Source organism: Helianthus annuus, chromosome 7, assembly GCF_002127325.2.
Source record: "Helianthus annuus cultivar XRQ/B chromosome 7, HanXRQr2.0-SUNRISE, whole genome shotgun sequence".
Taxonomy (NCBI): domain Eukaryota; kingdom Viridiplantae; phylum Streptophyta; class Magnoliopsida; order Asterales; family Asteraceae; genus Helianthus; species Helianthus annuus.
Genome location: NC_035439.2, coordinates 27,115,706 through 27,136,366, shown reverse-complemented (window position 1 = coordinate 27,136,366; position 20,661 = coordinate 27,115,706). Strand labels below are relative to the sequence as shown.

Here is a 20,661-nt window from a genome sequence, read left to right as displayed (position 1 = left end):
TAATATGAATTATTAATTAAACTCGGTATTTTAAGCTAAACATTATAAACTAACAACGAATAAAGATAAGAATCCATAAGGAAGGAAGAATACAAACCTGGATAATATGATTCCTTAAAGCCGGATGGTTAAAAGCCGGTTGTTTGTAGATGTCAACACAATCAATTACGTCTCCATCTTCGCTCTATATGTATATACACAATGTGTGTGTTTAATTAATTATATTAAAAAAATACTCATACAAACACTTGTGAAATCTTTTAAAAAAAGCCAACATTATATTATCATACTTCTAAATATGTATCCTCTTAAAAGCAATTTAAAGAACTATATGGTATTTTTATTTTAAAAATAGATATTGTGATCTTTAAATTATACCTAGGGCTGTAAACGAACCGAACGTTCGGCGAATAGTTCGTGAACCGTTCGGCGGGAAGTTCGTTTATGTTCGTTCGTTTAATAAACGAACATGAACACGAAATTTCGTTCGATTAGTTAAATGAACGAACATGAACAGAGGTCTCGTTCGTTCGATTGTGTTCGTGAACGTTCGGTAAGGTGTTTGTGAACGTGTTCGTGAACATTCGTTGATTTGCGTTCGTTTATGTTTGTATGTTTGTGTTTAATTTGAAGATCTTTGTACTTTCTTATATATTATTTGTAGTTTTTATATTATTAAACTTTTATTTATTTTATTTCCCTAACAATTAAACTAGGAAACCCACTTTCACCTTGTTTATGCATCATTTCTCTTTCATTTCTCGTTATTTACATCCAAGAATACAATCGACCTCCGTTCCACAATAAGGGATTCAAGTTAGAGTGCTACTCTCTGGGCCATCTATCTTTATCCTTCGTCGCGTTCGCCAAATTTATTTGTGTTCGTTTGTGTTCGTGAACCGTTCGCAAACACGCTCATTTCCTTAATGAACGAACACGGACATAAAATCTTGTTCGGTAAGTGTTTATAAACCGTTCGTGAACACATTTATTTTCTTAACGAACGAACACGAACAAGGCCTTGTTCGTGTTCGTTCGGTTCGTTTACAGCCTTAATTATACCAAAGGTTTAGAACTTACCAAAATGCTTTTAACTTTATTATGGTTTGTGGAATATGTTGTTTTTGTGGTGGTAGTCTCATTCAAAGAGTTGCTTCTTGATGTAGACGTGTCCTCCACTCCACCACAAGTTACGGAGTAACAAAAGCATATTCCAAATGACAAAAGTACCCTCCACTTTACTCCCATTGTGTGTTTGAGAGAGTGAGTGGTATTATAAAAGACCAACAGAGTGCGTTATAAAGTAAAATGAACAAAATTATAAAGTGGTGTTATGTGTAGTTATGCATGATTCACCTTCTAAATCATCCAATTGACATTCTTATTTTTGGAATTTATATCTTTAGTGTTGTAATTGACATTCTTATTTTTGGAATTTATATCTCTAGGTTGTATGTAACTCACCTCACAAAGAAAATCATCATATTCATTAACATTTAGTGTTAGATATATTAGCACTGCAAGGAGGGCCGACTCAACCATTTTGAAGCCCAAAACGAAATAAAAATCCGAGACCCCTTTACCCTTTTTTATTTGTACTTTCGGTTTTTATTTAGCATGAAAATTACTAAGAATCTATATATCTATATATATTAATAAATGAGATGATTTGGACTATGTGTCCTTGAATGGTGGAGCTATTTTGCTGATGTGGCATCCATTGGTTTAGTGAACCTTGATTTTGGGAGGGAAGTTGTCTAATTCTTAATACACAAACGAAATCTGACAATACACAAACCAAAAGCTTGATTTGCACGCGGGATCCGAATTATTTCGGGTCATCCATTACCTGATTCTTGGATCCACATAAAAGCATCTTTGTCCTTCATAATTCCTAACCCTATTTCATTCTTTCAGCTGTATCTCTCTTTCTCTGGTTTCACTCTACATCGTCTTCGAACTTGGATTTATCATCTCTTCATCGGCTACAATTCCTCAAACACGTTAAATCTCATTCATCTTTTTCCCCTTGATTTTATTACATCTTGAAAGATCTACAAACATGTAATCATATTTTCCTTATTTACATTGATTATACAATATTAATTTTGTCTAACTCTGTCTTAATCCTGTTTTTCATGATTGATTCTCTTGATCTTCCGATTTGTGTTTGTGTCCCGGCGATGGGTACAGATCCACCTGCACCGACACCTTCATCTCGCAAAAAGCTCACAAAATCATCCAAAAAGGTCTCACCACCACTTCTAATCTCTAATATTCTTTCATCATTCACTATTTTAATATCGGATCTGAATCGAAATCTATCTTTATAAATTATAATACTCAATTTTACAGCCGAAATTCACCCCCAAACCATCGGTTCAGAGGAGAGGAACTTTTGTCTTACCTAAAAGGTATTTTTCTACTTTTAAATTTGTAATTTGAGTGTTGAATACTAGTGTTTGTTGAGATCTGTAATTGTGATTTTGATTTTGTGCAGTGACAGTAGTGATGATGATTCTGAAACCGAGCAGGAATTACTCCACACAGTCATTGTAAATATTTCCCTTTTTTTCCTTACTTTTTATTGTGATATCTTTATAATATTCTGATAGATCTGTGGCTTGGTAACTTTTGACTTATGCATTGGAAAATAGCTTTTGATTTATGCATCAAAACGAGGTCAGTTTATCAGCTTATGTTTTAGTAAGGTCAAAATCCTCAAACCACTTTTTGTTCATAATAATTAATGATTACTAATGATTACAAAAATAATATTGTTATAATTATAATATGAATATATCTGTTATAATTGTAATCTGAATATATTTGAATAAAATGACTTAGGAGGTTGATGCATCAATAATGGATTTGATAGATTTAAGAGGCTTTTTCATTATATGCATTACAATCGTGACAGATTTACCTTATGAATATGTCAAATGAGGATGTTTTTTTTTTGTTATTCTGGTTAAAAATATTTGATACATATATTGTTTAAGTGAACTTACGTATTTTGTTTTTGTTTTTTATATTGTTTGATACATAGCTTATGCAAGTCATGCAATGGGCAGAGGGTGGTGAGAGGCCCAAGTCTGTGAAAGTTAATATCATGCCAGGTAGTTTGCGGTTGTGATTCATCTTGCTTTTTTGGCGTATTGTGGTGTGTATAAATAGTGAATGTGAGAGCTATATGATGCGTTGGGGTTACGTTAGTTTTTATACAAATTTATTATCCGTACATCATAAAAGTAAATATGACACTTGAACAGAATTTTAACATATTTTTTTCCTCATATTAACTTAAACAGCTTGAATATGGGCATGGGTGGCCGTCAGTGCTGCTGCTGCTGCTAATATCTTACGACTTGGGTTTTGTCATCACTGTGGCTTCTGCCATAATAATAATAATAATAATAAATGCTGGAATTATTCTTCGTCGTCTCCATAATATCTCTAAATCACATAATTGTGCCAATCATCCATGCTTTATGTAATTTTTCTGAATGTATCTTTATGGGCAGGGTGTGTTCTATCAGATGTACAGTACCCGTGCAACCCATGAAGCTATAGTTGCCTTACGATCGAAATAATGAATACTCCTATCGTTTGGTTGACAAACATGTAAGTAGCGTTCAACTCTATACAATGTTTTGTTAGCTTTTCTTTGTTCAATGTTTTATATTTATTAGGTGTGTATTCATTGGCTTCGAGAATTGAAAACCAAATCGGCAATTCGAACTAAAGAAGTTTCTTCTTTTCATGATATCATTTATGCTTCTATCAAGGTATGTGTTTGTGTTTTTTTGGTTTACTAATTAGTTGAAAAACTGTGGTCTCTGTTCTCATTCTCCATCGATTTTGCCTCCATCGTTTTTTGTTGTTTTTTTTAGTTTGAGGTTAATCATTTATTGTGGTTTTTCACGACCGATCAGTTGTATTGTTGGTGTCTTTTAATCAAAATGGACTGATTGTCCATCGTTTTCTCATTCAGTGTTTGTTGGTTATAGTATAGTAAAAATTGTTTAATTTTTCGTCATTGTTCAATTGTTCGAAGAAGGGAAAATTGTTCAAATTTTCAAAGGGAAAATGGTTTAATAGTCTATGATCAACAAGGGTTCGTAATAGCTATTTGTATATACTTTTTAGGTTTATTTAACTTTCTGTAGTTATGCTTTCTATTTTTTAAGGTTTGTTTTTAAAATGTTCAGTTGAAGTCAAAACTATGACTCCAACAATTGAATGGAGGTATAATTTCTGATTGTCTTTGGACATCTTATAAGAAATATTTAACTATGACTGGAACTTTTTCTTAAGCAAATTATTACTCCATTGTAGCCCCTACTTTTTGTATATTAAGTGTTCATAGTTACATGAATATCAACTTTTATGCATTATTTTAGTTTTTTGTTTCAACCGGATGATTGTAGAAACCAAGATCCTTTTTTTTTGTTTTGACAAGGATTAGGGTTTTATTCAGATTTTATGAATTGTTCTTTTTCTAATCTTTTCTTGACGTAATGTTATGTTTGCTATGCATTTATTGTGAAAAAATGGGTGGATATGGTACTTTAATTTGCAATTATCTATTTTTTAAATGTGTAGGTCTTTGATCATTCCGTGGAGGAGTACATAACTGCCTATGAGATCTTTCACCTTCTAATTTAGATGGCATTATTCCGGCTTGAATTATTAACATGTTACTTAAGACCATATGAAGAAGCATATTTCATTTGTTTCATTTTATGTTTTTCATCAAACAGATCTGAGTTTATCTTTTAGCAAATGGAGACTTCATTCTTCAAAGTTTTGCAGCACCTAGCATCACTACACGGGTATTAACTCGCTTAACAACAACTTATTTTTTTATGTTTTATTAGTTATGTTTTGCTGGATCCATTTTCTATCCGGGGCAACTCCTCTCCCTTTTCACTCCCAGCTATTCAATTTCTTCTCGGATTCACACTTCCCCTCTTCGATTGATATTTGTGATGTTACGTTTGAAGTTAAGGTATGACGTTCGTTTACTGTTTTTTGTATACATGTATAATTATGTTTTGTTTGTAGCTAATTTATTTTAATGGTTTTGCAGTATTTCATGATAGGAGGACGGTATTTGTTCCACCTGTTACCTACCATGATGCCATTAAAGGTTTCAAGAAGGTTGGTGTTATTGGATTGGGTCCCAGGTTTGTAATTTCATTGCTTAAATTTATTAGTTTTTGTTTTGCTATTTAGATAGTTGACTGATTTAGTTGATAATTAAAAACATCATGATCAATCCTTTTCTACCAATATAGGGTTCATGCACATTAACAACAGTCGATAGCATTGATGAAGTGACTTTCTTTCAACCGGAAGTTTCATCAGGTACACTCTTGGTAAGATCCCTTTTTTTACTTCTTGAAAGTGGTTCATATTCGTTCAATTTGTTGATTGTGAAATTTGATTAGTTATTGTGTGGTATTAATCGGCTATTTGTTTAGTTTTAAATGATGAAAGTCATATTGATTCCTGAGTCACAGATGTTAACCGACTCATACTAACTCATATTGACAAGAAATACGTTATAGCATATTTTTATTGTTTGGTATTAATCGGCTATTTGTTTAGATTCCGTGTTGAAGTATTAGGCATTTTTGGATGATTATTTGGCTCATTATTAAGGTCTTTATAAATAGGTATTTTTTATTTTACAGGTTTCTTTTTAATATTGTTTATTCATAGGAGGATGATCATAAAACTAAATCCAAGTAAAATATAATTAAAAATGTTTGAAATTGGTTTCGTTTTTCGTTCATTGTAAAAGAAAATGTCGAAATTTGAATCTTTAACAAAAGTACTTGCCTGTGGACAACCATTGTTTAAAATATAATTGAATCTTCTTTTATTTTCTTTACCCTTTTCAAATTTTTACCTGTTAGCAATGATTTAAGCAAAAACCAATTGACCGAGGTTATGTGGATTGGTTTTGTAGGTGATCCAGCAAAAGAAGTATTAAAACACTCATGTCAAGATTTGATGATGATATGCCAGGATGTCCGAAGCACCTTTTATCAAGCTGTTGCTGAATTTAAGAACAATAACAGTTCTGAAAGCGAGTAAATGAACTACTCTTTTGATCCTTTTATATTTATATCCACTTACTGATTGTATGGTTTGATTTTGTTTGTTATGACTGGTGGAATTTTGTCTTTTTCTCAGACTTTGTTTTGTATCTACCTTATTTAGAGGTGACAAGTTCAGTCAGTTAATCATTTGATGCGTGTTTATATTAAACGGGTCAAAGTGTCAAGTAAAATATAGCTCTATAGGATTTGGCTATAATTTTAGTGTTTAATCTCAAACGGGTCAAGCAGCGTCATCTCATACTTGCCCTCTTGCCATAACCGAAGTCGGGCGAGGAATTTTGACCTTCTTAAGCATGTTCTAGCCTTCTAAGTGTATTTGATAAGGTATTTTTTCCGAGATATAAACTTTTAACATTTCGAAAAAAGCCTCATTTTGGTCACAACCATGTCCCCAACAGAATAAGGAATAAATTAGGAAATGTGATTTGGTGTTTTGATGATAATGATATGTAGATTCGGGTAAAATCAATAGTGAAATGTAAAAGAAGTTTTGTGACATATGTGATCTGGCTATATGAAAGCTGTTAAAATGACTTGGTTTAGTAGCTGAAAAACTGTATATCAAGGTTCAATAGTGAAATGTAAAAGAAGTTTTGTGACATAGGTGATCTGGCTGTAGAATAATTTAAGTGTACCCATTTGTTATTTGAATCCTTTCAATGTACATTAGATCTTACTTCATATAAGATAAAATCAATTACTATTAAAAGTTTGTGATGATAAATTGTTGTTTTGATATACCACATATTGTGAAGTTTTTTTTTTTTTTTTTTTTTTTTTTTTTTTTTTTTATGGAAAAGAGCTCTTTATGGGCACGTCACCATTGGTACGCCTACCCCTATCTTGCAGGTGAATTTCTTCCTTTTTTATGCAATCATTTAAGTGATAATTTAGAGTTTTCCATTTAGACTCAAAAATGATTCAACCGGTTGAACCGGATTATACCAGACGGTTCAACCGTGTTGACTAATTAACTATATAAATCCATAAAATATAATTACAACTCAAAAAATAATCCAAAACTACATTAGGTAATGGAAAACTCTATATTATAATAGTTACATTGGAAATTAATAAAAGGAGGGGACATTAATTTGTTTTGACTAATCTTTTGTGTCATTCAAAAAAAGACTAATCTTTTGTAGAAGGCTTAAACTTTGAAGCTTATTATATATTGCAACGGATGTTTTTGCTCAAGTTTGAAGCTTAAACTTTGAAGCTTTTTTGACCTTCTTTTAATAAATTTTGAAATTTGAACTTTAACGCTTTTATATCAATTTGAGTTGAATAAGTTACACATCTCTACTAATTAAAGGATTAAGAAATATCACATAATTTGTGATTAGACTCCTAACATTACATATACTCATCCTGCTTTTGTATGTTTTTATGGCTCTTTACAACAAGAAAAACTTTAAGAACCGAATTAAAAAATTGTGGTGGAGAAAAAGGAAAGATAATACTTTAGAGGTTAAAAGTGTTATTTATATACTGTTATTTATTATAAATTAAATATTCCTACCCGGAAAGTTTTCGGGTTATAACCTAGTAACTTATATATGGAACTTATATAGCATCTAATGAATTCATAAAGAGTAAATTACAACCGATGTCTTTTACATTTGCTTCAAATTACAACTGGTGTCCTTTAACTAAAGAAATTACAGGCTCTATCATTTATGTTACTAGTTTTTAACACGTTATGTTCTTTAGGCCTAACATAGTTAATTTTTTTGGTTAAGTCTTACCATGTGTCTCTCACTTGAGGGTAACATGGTCTTTTCATCTCAATTTTATATTAAAAAACTGGTAACATAAAGACAATGTTGCCCTCGTGTGAGAGGCACATAGTAAGACTTAACCAAAAAACTTAACTAGATTAGGGTTAACGAATATAACGTGCTGATGAAACGATGGTTAACCGGGCAGGGTTAACTCACTGGTCTCGTCAAAAAGGGTTAATCCCTTCCTCTCGAGGATCACTGGCTAGATCGTCCGCTGGTTGATCTCCTGCACAAGGAAACAAACCGTGACTCGTAACAAGGAGGATGGGGTGGGGGGTGCTCCTTGTTACCACTCTCCGGCGTAAGAATCAGTAATTTGCTTGGGAAGCAAAGTGTGATAGTAGTAGTAATGAGAGAGTTGTGAAGAGATACCTCAAACCTGGTTTGGGGTTGGTATTTATAGCTGAGGAGTGAAGGAGAAGTTGAAGGGACAGACTGACGACGTGCAACCCTTCTGCAGGTGTGTCAGGCTTGTCGGTTGTGGAGGTGATGCCACGTCCTACTGCAGTGTCAGTCAGTTGCTTACGTGTGGTCTGACAGGCGACTGTCATTGGTGCCACTTGCTCTGTGATGTCAGTCTCACTTGCCCCGTGGGCAGGATGTGGGGCTGCGCCGCATCGCCGCCTGCGGTAACTGCTGGTGTTTCCGCGTTCTCACGATGGCGAAGACTGTGGGATGCGGTGCCGGGCCGCATCATCACTTGTGGTGACTGTTGCTGTTATCCAGCTCCCTTGTATTGATAGAAGTGTTCACTAGATGCGGTGCTAGGCCTCATCGCTATGAGTACTTCCGTTTTCATACACCAGATGCGGCGCCGAGCCGCATCGCTATACCGTTCTCATATTCCAGGTAAGTCCTCTTCCATCATTGGACAGATTGGATTCGATCGCTGTGTTCGCGCGTACCCGCACGGACACAGGTTAGCTAGTGGGGTTTTGATAAGGGTAATGGTCACTCGCGGTCGTGCTGACGCGAGATCTGGGACCATACCCCTTCAAGTCCCCCCAGTCTAGTGTTGCTACCATATGCAAGTTGCATGTGGGAGGAGTACTGGACTATGGTGTCTAGAAGGTAGTTTGGAGTCTGGAGAAGATTCTAGGCCATGTAGATGGTCTTCGTTCTTCGTAAATCAAGCTGGAGATCCGGTAGAGTTATGTGTCGCCTCTTCCGTACCGGTGAGAAAGTTTCGTCTGATGCGAAATTCTCAGCCTAGGGTTTTTTTGTTTCTGATGTCATCAGGGTTGGGTGCCACCTGTTGGTATGTCGAACCAACCTCTGAGATCTTGCTGGGGGTGTCCACAAACTTCGAACCAACCTCTGAGATCGTGGCTGAAGATTTTCACAAACTTCGAACCAACCTCTGAGATGGTGAATGAAGAAGAGAGTGGTCTTTAGAAGCAATTGGACATCTAATGATGATCCCTATTTTTTATGGGGTCTTCATGTTCTTCCAATTAGCTCTCAAGTAACCGCACGTCCTTTGCGGTTACCTTGTTGCTTGGCATTGTTGGCCGCGTTTGGCCGAACAATGTGGGAGGCTTGCGTTATTGTTGGCCGTGTTTGGTAGAACAATGCGAATCTGGATAATGGTCAAATAAACATGGTTATAGGCATAGTTGTAAATGTCCCGCCTAGGCTCCGAGTACTCCTCGAGTACTCGCTACAAGGTAGGCTGCCGAGGCACGAGTACTGGTCTCCCAGGCCAATTACTCCCCAAGTAATCCCCACCTAAGCCGAGTACTTCCCGAGTACTCCCGAATCCGACTAGGGAGCGCCTAGAGACTTTTGCAACCATGGTTATAGGCATGGTCATGCCCACCATTGTTTATTCTATCCGTCTCACAAGTGGGGCAACAAAGTCATAAGTAGACTTGTTACCGCTGTTCGGCCGCTTGTTGTTCAACGAGATCTCTTATGATTATTGGAAATCTCGTCCGCATTTCTTCTTTAGCCACTTTCCTTCACGCTCCAATACCGAGGACCTTTCCTTGAAGTAGCTTCGTTCATCTGTGTGATGACTTAGTTGTGGCTCTACCGTAGTAACCATTTGCGGAGCTATAGGTGCGTCCGCAGCAACTCATGTGTGTCTGCGGTTTTGTAACCTCAGACTCACTTGAAAAGAGTGTGTTGCTTTGATGTGGCTCTTGAAGGATCAGGAGTCAGGGTTGCTGAGGTGCGGTCGCGTACATTCCCATCCTTTTTCTCTAAAGAGAAGCTGTTTGCGCACCCTCTGTGGTTGTGAACCGGACACGAGGGATTTGAAGCTTGAAGAGAGTGAAGGCAGTGCGGGTTACCTATTTCTGAGATGCGGTTCAGTCCAAAGAACAACGCTGGTTCTGAGCATCTGACACACCTGTACGGGCTCGTGTGTGTCACTTCCGAATATTCCATGTGTGCTCGTGGGTATGTATGGATATAATCTATATCCCCCTATAATATAGAGATATATATTTTTTGCCTTTTTTGAGGGGGTGTAAAAAAACGACATGCGGTATGCGTTATGGTGCGGTATACCAGAGAAACCGCATGCCGCTTGTGTTTGGATAATGTTGTCGCTTTTTGTTGCATACGTGGCTGAGCGCACGTGTGAGTTGGTGGAAGTTGGTGAGATTTTCTAGCATGTGCTGAAATGAAAGGACATTTGCACTGCCCGAGGTCATAAATGCATTGTAGCAGGAGTGTAAACGTCTCCTATGTCAGGCGCGTGTGCGGCCACGCGTGCATGGTAACCGTCAGCAGAACCGTCGCTGAACACGTGACACCGCATAATTCGCTCTTTTTTGGACGTGATGATTCAGTTTCCATGCTGCATTTATTGCGATGAGTATATAAGGGAAACCGTTTGTGGTTTCCCCTCACTTGTTCAAACTTTCAAAAAATTTCCGGTGAGAGAAAAAAAGTCCTCCCTCTTCTCAGATAAGGTTTCCTGAAATTCCGGTAAGATTGTTTGAGTTTTAGTACTCATTTTCTTTTCTTCCACATCTCTATGGCTGAACCATCAAATCCACACAATGTAGAGGGTGAAAACCCTGAACAACAGTCGTCGGCGGCGGCTGATGAAGATGAAGATGATGATGGTGGTGCAACCAGTGGTGGTCTGCCGGTACTGAAGTGGTCAAAGGGTCAATTTAATACCCTGATGACCAGTGTACAAATGGCCGATGAGTGGGCTGCAACTTACCCACAAGAGGGTGACACTGGTGCCGATGCTCCGGCAGGATTTATCACTTTGTGGGCTGAGTTTTTTAACGATGGCAACCTCTGACTGCCTGTGACGGTGTTCGTTGCCGAGGTGTTGGAATATTATCACCTGCATATTTCCCAACTCAGTCCATTTGGGATGTTCCGGATTAGGAACTTCGAGTACACTTTCCGCGCTCTTGGTCTGGACGTTACTGTTGAGAATTTCCGGCGGTTCTACCAGTTAACGATAAACACCGGGTTTTTCTCTTTCAACCAGCGATATGGGAGTCCGAAGTTGATGACCCCACCGAAGGGTCTTACCAAGTGAAAAAGGAGGTTTTTCTATGTTAAAGCTTGTGCGGTGTATGCCAACATGACCTTTTGGAACGTGAATGTGGGCGTTACTGGGGAAGATATCGCTCTTCCCACCGCAAAGACTGTAGATTGGTTCTCTAGGCTGAAGCCTATTGAACTTAAGAAACTTGACAACAATGAACTTTGGGTGTTGCAGATGATGCTAACTCGACCCGATAGGAGGGCAAGGCCTGTTGTGCGGGAAAAAGTGGTGGTAAGCATCATCACCCTTGTGCGATTTCCTTGTTTCCTTTTCTTGTTTTGCTAATCTTGCGTGTTTTATCAGAGAACGCTCCTTTGTGGAGGATGTTTGAGTCAGATTTCGGGGGCAAGGTGGAGTTGCTTCCGTGTGGGGAACCGGAAGGTTTTAACTTGGAGATCGTTGGCAATTTCCGCGTTCCCCCGCGTAAGGTGTTGAATGCACCCATGCCAGTAGGCAAAGGTATTTTCTAAGATTTCCTTGTTTGTTTAAAGTTCACCCTTGTAATCTGCTTGCTTGATTGTGTCAAATGCAGGTAATCTTGGGGACTTAGGGAAGTTTGAAGTGAAAACTGGCCCTAAGAAACATGTGGAGAGGAAACAGGTGAAGAAACCCGCGCAGGGTCGCGGTAAGGGAAAACCTGAGGGTTCTGTTGCCCCTCCTTTGGTGTCGCAGGCGGCAGGTATCTCTCGTTCTTGTTACCATAGATATACCGATTACGTGGTAGTATCTGACACCCTTGAGGGTTTGGGTGTTCTAGGTGGTGGTGCGGCTGCAGGTGAGACCTCTGCGGGTTCGCAGCCTGCTGATGAGAAGAAGAGAAAACCAGAGCAGAAGGCTGCTGGCGCTGGTGAAATGAAGCGTCGGAAGATACAGACCAAAAGGTCAACTGGTGTGACGCAAAAGAAACCCGCGGTTACTTCTGGTAAGTGTTTTACAACTTTTGCAAGTGTTTTGTATGCACAACTTGTTTTCTGATAGTTATTGTTTTCTTGTTTTGCAGAACCGCAACGAAAGGACTTCTCCTCTTTGTTTGAGATGCCTTCTTCTCCCCCGCATGACACAGCTACGGATGCGGGGGTGACTAAAGAATTTATCGATCCTTCTGCTAAGGTGGTGCCTGATCCTTCAGTACAGGCAGAGGAGACTGTGGGGAAGCTGCGTCCCAGATTTTCGATACTGTTGATTCTTCCGACAACCTAATCTCTCCAAATGATGCTGATAATTTGGACTTGAGGTTTTCTGATGCTGGAAAACAAAAATCTGGTGTTGAACAGCAGAAGTCTCCTGCTGCTGAGAAGGTTTCTGGTTCCCCGTCTGGGGGTGCGGGTTATGAAGGGCCTCCAATTCAGCCTGGAGAGTCTGAGCTGGAGTACTATTACCGCACCTATACCCCGGACCGGAGTACCAGCTATCACCGACTCCCCTGGAGCGTTATGCAGGAGGATGATATTTCCAATGATCCTTCTGCTTGCAAGGAGATTTTAGGTGGTCTGGGCACTCCGTTTGAAGTTGATCGTGCCCGTGCCGCCTCCCGTGAACTTCGTATCAACCAACTCTCTACCATGCTTGTGGGGAGTTCCATAGTGGCGAATGCCATTATGGAAGACTACAAGGTGTTGGGCCGCAGGGAGGAGGAAGCTGCGCGCTTGCGGGCTGAGGCAGAAGAGATGGTGAAAGCTGCTCGCGAAGGTGCGGAGCAGCTTGAAAAGGATAGGGTTGCTTTTGAGAAGCACAAGCAGACCGAGGAGCGGGCTGCAACTGCTGAGCTTAAACAGATTCGTACTCTTGCCAAGTTACTTTCTGATGAATGCAAGAGTTGGAACGAAAAACTTTCTGATGAGCGCAAGAGCTGGAAAGTATCTTGGGCCAAACAGAATGAAACATTGTTTCGTGTTCGTCAGGAGTTGACTAATGCCAAGGCAACGAATGCTGCTTTGGGCAAGGAGAAGGTTGCGGCTGAAGCGGTTGCTGTTAAGGCCCAAGAGACAGAGGCCCGGTTATCAAAGGCGTTTGAAGAGGCCAAAGAGGCGGGGGCCCGTGCTGCAAAGGCCCTTGAAGAGGCCAAGGAGAGGGAGGGCCGCGCTTCTAAGGCTCTTGAGGAATCGAATGCTGAGCGCACCCGTTTGAACCAGGTCGTTGGGAGCCTCCAGGTATTAGTTGCCTTTTCTATAGAACTTTTCTTTTGCTCTCATAAATGCTTATCTTTGCATGCTTGTGTTCTATGTTTTTGAAAGGCTGAAGTGAACAGTCGCGAGGCCATTCTTGCTGAGACTGCTGCCCGCGCAACTGAAGCTGAAAGCGGGCTAACGAGGCTGCTGAGGCTAGAGATGGCCATACCTCTACGTTTAACCAGCTTGATACTGATCGTGAGTGGATGAGGTGTCACGGTATTGCACATGTAAGTATCTGGTGCCTTTGCATTTATTTGGGTTAATGCGTGATAATCTTATTGCTCTTTTGTTGCAGATTGTTAAAGCCATCATGGATGCGCCTGAGACTATAACTGGTATAGACTTAATTAAGCAGCGTGCCCGGGATGCTGGTTTTAAAGCTGGTTACAATCGATGCATCAGCCACATAAACATCCTGGCTAAAGGCGAGTATACCGATGAACGGTCCGGGTTCCGTGATGTGGACACTGAAGCGCGTCTTGAGGCGGCTTGTGCAGCATTTTACGACACGTCTATCTCTGCGCTTGATGAGCTTGACAAGTGCCTGGATGCGGCTGACTATGTAGACCGTTTACGGTTGTTGTATGCTAACGCCGATGAGTCGGAAGAGGAAGAGGTTGCTGGTGATGCCAAAGTTGGCGCGGATACCAGCGGTACAAAGTAGGACTGGGTTGGCCTGCGTGCCCTTTTTTGTTTTCCTCATGTAAATGTTAGAACTTTATATAACTCTTTTGTTCACCGTGTGGGTGTAAGAATTTCTTAAATATAAAGTTTAACTGTTTTTGCTCAATTTGTACAAGTGTTTTTACTTATTGCATGGTTGAACTTGTGTATGTAGAACTCTACCCATTGTAAACGGGGTTGAGTATACTCGATACCTTTGTCGTATGAGTATTAATCAATTCCATTGTTTGTCCTGTTAGGGTTTAGGAATTGTGTAAGTTTTGTAAAAACCCATGTGTGTATCCGGCCGGATAGACACTTAATGTTTTGCCTTTGCTGGCCTATTACAATATTTGTGTGTGGTCACCACTTTGTGTGGGTATCGCGAATGAAGATTTTGCCAATCTGTTTTTGTAGATACCGCAAAGTGGAACACGCATTTGTAATAGTGGTAACAAACAATATTGCATTGAATTGCTCATTTATTTATTTGTAAATGGCCTGCGGCCCGATAGGTTACATGGAAATGTAAAGGACATGGCTTACATGTAACAGCGTCGAAGCTGTTGTGCATTCCATGTGCGCGCGATAGTTTCGCCTTCTAACGTTTGTAGTTTATACACGCCTTTGCCCAAGACCTCTTTGATGAGGTAGGGTCCTTCCCACTTGGGGGCAAGTTTTCCCGGGCGTTCCGCGTTAGAAGCTTCGTTATCGCGAAGGACGTAGTCTCCCGGGTTAAAGGTACAAACCCGCACGCGTGAATTGTAGTATTTTTCAAACTTACACAAATGTTGTAATAGGCTAGCAAAGGCAAAACAAGCCTGCGTGCTTCATTGTTGGCTATTTTGTTGATAGCCAACATTCGAGGTGAGGGAAGACCTACTTCCGCAGGGATTATCGCTTCTGAGCCATAGACCAGGCTGAAGGGTGTCTCCACGTTGCTTGTTTTTGGGCTAGTTCTGTGAGCCCATAAGATGCTTGGGAGTTCATCGACCCAGCCACGCCTGGCTGTTCCCAACCTTGCTTTGATGCCTTCGACTAGACTTTTATTGATACTCTCAACTTGGCCATTTCCTTCCGGGTGTGCCACGGAGGAGAATATGTGTTCAATATGTAGTTTTTCTAGCAATTTTTTAAATTCGCCAGCAGCAAAATTGGTGCCGTTATCGGTAACGATGCACATTGGTAGGCCAAAACGGCAGATGATGTGTTCCCAGATGAATTCCCTTGTTATCATAGCAGTGGTTGAGGCGAGTGGTTTTGCCTCTACCCATTTTGTGAAGTAATCGACAGCTACTATGATAAATTTGACCGCACCTGGTGCGTCCGGGAAAGGTCCCACCACGTCTATTGCCCATTTCTGAAAGGGCCATGCGGCGGTGACCGGGATCAAGTTGTTCTTGGGGTGCAAAGTCTTGGGAGCATGTCGCTGACAATTAATACATTTGCGCAATGCTTTGACTGCATCCAGGTGCATGCCGGGCTAGTAATACCCAGCATTCATAATTTTAGCCACTACCATGCGTGGTCCTGCGTGTATGCCACACATTCCCTCGTGTATTTCTCTGATAAGTTATGCAACATCTTGAGGGTTGACACAGCATAGGAGTGGGCCCAGGTATGATTTACGGTACAAGATACCGTCTCCCATTTGATAATGGCACGCTTTGTATTGCAACTTACGTGCCTCTGACTTGCTTTCGGGAGTAACACCTGATTGCAAGTATGCAATGATTGGTGTCATCCATGACGTTGTACCGTACTGGATGACATTGACTTGGCGCAGGGGTACTGAGGGATTCTGCAGAATCTCTATACGTATCTCCTTCGCCATGTGTTGGAAGCTGGTGGATGCGAATTTTGACAGTGCATCCGCGGATTTGTTTTCACTTCTGTTGATGTGACGGATATTGAAGGAAGTGAATTTTGATTTTAGTTGCAAGGCTTGCTCGAGGTAGAGGATCATGATATCCCCTTTCGCAGCATAGTCACCGCACACCTGCCCTGCAACTAAAAGGGAGTCGACGTGTGCTTCCAGATGTTGTACGCCGAGCTTGACTGCCAGACGTAGTCCTGCCAATAGAGCCTCAAACTCTGCCTCGTTATTTGTGCTTTTGAAATCGAGGCGAATTGCATAGGTAAGCTCTTGGCCATCGGGGCTGACGAGTCGCAGACCCGCGCCTACACCTTCCTCGTTGGAGGCACCATCGGTAAAAAGTGCCCAGGTTTCTGAAGAAGATGGTGCTGGTGCAGGGTTTTGTTCTTCTTCGCATTCTTGGATGTGATTTGCTAGTACTTCGGCCACGAAATCTGCCAGAACCTGGCCTTTAAATTCCGGGGCGCGGTTTATAGTTCAGCGTGTGCGCGCCCAGCTCGATTGCCCATTTTGCTGACCTCGCAGAGATATCAGGCTTGGATAGGATCGGGCCGATCCTGTAGTTGGTTAACACCGTGATGACATGGTTCGCGAAGTAGCGTCGCAGCCGTCTTGACGGGTGTACAAGTGCTAGCACCAACTTCTCCATTATTGAATATCTTGTCTCTGGGTCGTTGAGCATCTTGCTGATGTAGTAGATGGGCGTTTGAACTCTCTCGCGCTCCACTATTAGTACCGCACCCACCGCGTTGTCCGCGGCGGATAGGTATAATATAAGTGGTTCTCCCTTGTGTGGTGTGGTTAAAGTTGGGAGTTGTACAAACACTCTTTCATTTCCCGGAAAGCGTTTTCAGCCTCTGCGGTCCATTGGAATTGTTCTTTCTTTAGACAGTTCCGCAGGGTCTTGATGAAAGGATAAGATTTAGCTGCATGGTTGGCTAGGAACCTGTTTAGTGCGGCTAGCCTGCCGGCTAGTCGTTGCATCTCTTTCATCGTTGAAGGCGATGGCATGCGTTCGATCGCCTAAACTTTTTCCGGGTTTACCTTGAATCCATCTTTGGTTACGATGAATCCAAGGAATTACGGATGGCAATGGGTTGGGTTCGGGCCGGGGATTGGTAATCCCATACCCGTACCCGGTTATAAAATCACGTCCCATACCCGACCCAATACCTGTCGGGTATTTGTCGGGTAATTACCCGTCGGGTATCGGGTATACCCACGAGCATCGACTTTCACTTCAGCATCTCCCACAGCAGCTTTATCATCATTAATGGGCACTATCTCTGCCATGAATGCCTGAGTGGCATTCTCATTGTCTTCTAAATGAATACTCCAATCATAAGAACCCTCTCGTGATGTAGAGATCAAAGCCTTTGAGCTAGAGTTGTTTGATGCATTCCTGTTGTTTGAACTCTGACTTGTATTATCTTGCTTTTGTTTCTGGCATTCCCTAGCAAAATGCCCATAACTTTGACAATTAAAGCACCTTAGTTTGGTCTTGTCGAAACCAACACTTCTCCCTACAAACTTCCTTCCTGTTCTGTTCATGAACCTTTTCACACGCCTAGAAATCATGGCCATTTGCCATTGCAAATCCATCTCCTCAAGATCATCAGGGTCAATCTGATCATAGTCTTCATCTAAAGTAGCAGGATCAGATATCTTCCCCTGAATGTAGTTTTCATAAGAAGCAACAAACGAAGCAAGTAGAGCCAGATGCTCTTCAGCAGACTTCACACTCATGGGCATTGACTTAGCACTACTACTCTGCTTTGAAGCTGGAGTTTTCTTTGCTCCTGATGATCCTCCTGAAGCAGCAACAAAACACACATCACCATCCTCATTCACCATAACCTGCTCATTCTCACATGATAGAAACGCAGTAGCAGAGTCGCTAGAAGCGTTGTGAGATGAAGAAGATGTAAGCCCATTGTAAACCGCTGGATCTTGAACCTGATCATATCCAGTATCTTTCTTCTTCATGCTGAGCTCATAAGCTCTCAACTTTCCTACTACCTCTTCAAGCTCTTTTGTCTCATAATCTGCTTCACCCTTAATCATGAGAGTGTAGATATCCCACTTGGTAGGTAAGGCATCGAGCAGCTTGTCATTCTTCTCTACGTCAGAATAGCAATCGATCTCATAATTTTCCATTTCTGACATCAGATGGTAGTAACGAGTGATGATGTCTTCAAGTGACTCATGCTTCATGTACTTGAAAACAGCAAACTGCTCCTTAAGTAGATCAATCTTGTTCTTCTTGACATCAGCATTTCCCGCGTATCTTTTCTCCAAAGCATCCCACATATCCTTTGAGTTAGTGTACTTCTTGAAGGTATGCTTGATGCTATCAGGCAACGACATTTTGATTGCAGCCAAGGCTCTCTTTTCAGCCTTATACATCTTTTTATCATTATCTTGCATGTTCACATAGGCTGTTCTACGTGGTCTGCCCTCAAAGTCGTGTGTAGGGTTCGTGTACCCATCTTCAATACATATCCACATGCGCGTATCCTGATATTCAATGAAGGACTGAAAACGATCCTTCCATGTCAGATAATTTTCCATCTTCATCATCTTAGGTGGTTTGTTGGTAGTGCCAACCTCATGCTCCATTCTCAACAGCTCATTCAAACTAGATATGTTCGACATTTTAACGTTATAGACTGAGAAAACCGTACAAAATTTGTCCGAAAACAGTGGTTACAAAATTACACCGTTAGAATCGTCTCGAAAAGACGAATCTAATGATATATAATGTCGAAAAATGCAAGGAATTTAATGGCGCAAACAGTTCTGTCAAACGAGCAACGGATCAATTTCTATTTGCAAAACACTGAAAATTTTCAGACGCTTGCCAACTGAAATTCCACCACTTTAAATTTGCTGATAATTTCGCTGGTAAGTCACCTAAATTCGCTAGTCTGTTATAGGTTCAATTTTGCTGATCAAAGTTCACTGAAAAGGTCAATTTCGCAGGTCTAGTTCGCTGGTCAAATTCGCTAAATTCGCTGGTCAATTTCGCTATTACAACGACCAGTAAATTTGCCGAAAACCGTGGTAATTTCGCTGTGGAAAATTACACGGTCACCAAAGTCGCCTTTGGATTTAATTTCGCCGGTAAGTTTTGTAACAACTCTCACTAAAATCAATACTTAGAATATTAATTATCTATTAAGGAAACCCTAATTAAGAAACCCAAGTAATTCTGCATAAACCCTAAAATTTTCATAACAATCGGAATCAGGATCAGGGCCCCTAAAACTCAAGAGGGGTAAACCCTAGCCAACGATTATCCTTATAATTTGCTGTAGGAATTGAATTTCGTCGAATTATGACTCATCAAGGCTATGTTGGACACGAACCTACCCTACCCTAAATTGTTACCCGTCGCGCCACGCGACAGATGCACATCTCCCTGTCGCGACACGCGAGGGAGTCAATTTTTCAGTATAAATAGAGGGCTTTGGGACTTGAATTTGGGAGTTGGAACGACGTACAAATTCTCTCTGTACGTTGAGTTATTGTCTGATTACTCCAAAACACACACCAATCCCGAAACGCTGCTACGATTCAGGGTATTAATTCAATCGCTATTACGATTCAACGTCCGATCGATTGAAACTATCCAACGTATGATTAAGTGCTGCTCAAATTGAGTTTATACTTTGTTATTCGTCGTGATTTCGACTTGAATATTTGAGTATTATCCAATTTCGGACTATGCTCTGTTATTCGTTGTGAATCCACTGAATTGTTAAGTATTGCACTTTGTTAATCGTTGTGAGGGTTTAATCTCGTGAATTGTCGTAACTGCTGTATTAGTTACTAACCCCGTTCGTGTGCATCATTATTTAAATTAGGTTATTAGGCATTATCAGTAGGCTAAACTCTATCCCATACCCTCACAATCAAAGAAGATAAGCAAACCGAGCAAAGCAAAAGCAAAGGTGAGTTCACAAACTTTCTACAAGGCACGGCCATCCTCCAGAGGTAGGATGCCACTCCACTAATCTTCGCACACATGCCTGTAGGGCCGCGACACGATGCGATACGATACGAATTACTAACCTTCGCACACATGTCTGGGAGACCGCGATACGGGCTAGTAAGCCAGTGAACCAACTGTGAATTCACTCAACTTTGTTGTTGACTCGTTGTTACATGCCTTGCAGGTCGTTAGGTCCCTAGCTTAAGGAGGTTGCACAAGGAGGCGTGGTCGTTGTGGGAAAACTTATATTAAACTTATGTTTTGCTTCCGCTGTAAACTCAAACTATGTTTTGACACCAATTGTATTGTGTTGGATTTTATAAATAAACTACATGCTTGTTCAATATGATTGGTGGCTATGATCCTGGGCATGTCACGCCTCCAAGGTGGGTGGGGTTTTGGAGGGGTGTGACAGAGTGGTATCAGAGACATTGGTTATAGTGAACTTGGTTTTAAAAAAGGGGAAAAGCTTTTTGATAAAACCGGACTATAACCTGTACAGTGCTCAATGATCCGCAACGA

The 20,661-nt window shown here is 40.6% G+C and overlaps 2 protein-coding genes and 1 long non-coding RNA gene across 16 annotated transcripts in view; 2 read left to right on the top strand and 1 right to left on the bottom strand.

Annotated features, from left to right (window-relative positions):
• The window catches only part of LOC110876003, a 45,762-nt gene extending 44,463 nt beyond the window's left edge, over window positions 1-1,299 (bottom strand). For both annotated transcript variants that reach the window (XM_035975150.1, XM_035975151.1), the window contains exons 1-2: window positions 1,081-1,299; window positions 98-184 (exon numbers count right to left, since the gene is read on the bottom strand). In XM_035975150.1, the coding sequence (XP_035831043.1) occupies window positions 98-184; window positions 1,081-1,248 (255 nt within the window). In that variant the 5' untranslated portion in view covers window positions 1,249-1,299. The remainder of the gene's footprint in view (window positions 1-97; window positions 185-1,080) is intronic.
• Window positions 1,300-1,871: 572 nt separating this feature from the next.
• On the top strand, window positions 1,872-6,272 carry LOC110920482. 13 transcript variants are annotated; one of them, XR_004862058.1, is made up of 12 exons: window positions 1,872-2,064; window positions 2,194-2,249; window positions 2,356-2,414; window positions 2,501-2,555; window positions 2,658-2,682; window positions 3,050-3,119; window positions 3,312-3,624; window positions 3,693-3,788; window positions 4,606-5,011; window positions 5,093-5,189; window positions 5,301-5,381; window positions 5,978-6,272. It is a non-coding gene; the product is annotated as an uncharacterized LOC110920482 (long non-coding RNA). The 13 variants fall into 13 exon arrangements; XR_004862061.1 differs by lacking the exon at window positions 2,658-2,682 and having other exon boundaries at window positions 1,877-2,064; window positions 4,764-4,835; window positions 4,940-5,011; XR_004862059.1 differs by having other exon boundaries at window positions 1,877-2,064; window positions 3,525-3,624.
• Window positions 6,273-10,575: 4,303 nt separating this feature from the next.
• LOC118480349 (uncharacterized abhydrolase domain-containing protein DDB_G0269086-like) lies at window positions 10,576-14,021 on the top strand. Its single transcript, XM_035975149.1, has 4 exons — window positions 10,576-12,114; window positions 12,193-13,585; window positions 13,670-13,833; window positions 13,902-14,021. The coding sequence occupies exons 2-3, from the start codon at window positions 12,869-12,871 to the stop codon at window positions 13,811-13,813; spliced, it is 861 nt and encodes a 286-aa protein (XP_035831042.1). The 5' UTR covers window positions 10,576-12,114; window positions 12,193-12,868; the 3' UTR covers window positions 13,814-13,833; window positions 13,902-14,021.
• Window positions 14,022-20,661: the final 6,640 nt, after the last annotated feature.

Bases quoted from the DNA above. Each gene is read 5' to 3' on its own strand.
- LOC118480349 (XM_035975149.1), top strand. From the start codon at position 12,869: ATGCAGGAGGATGATATTTCCAATGATCCTTCTGCTTGCAAGGAGATT. The intron at 13,586-13,669 runs GTATTAGTTGCC...TGTTTTTGAAAG, and splicing joins AGGTCGTTGGGAGCCTCCAG to GCTGAAGTGAACAGTCGCGA.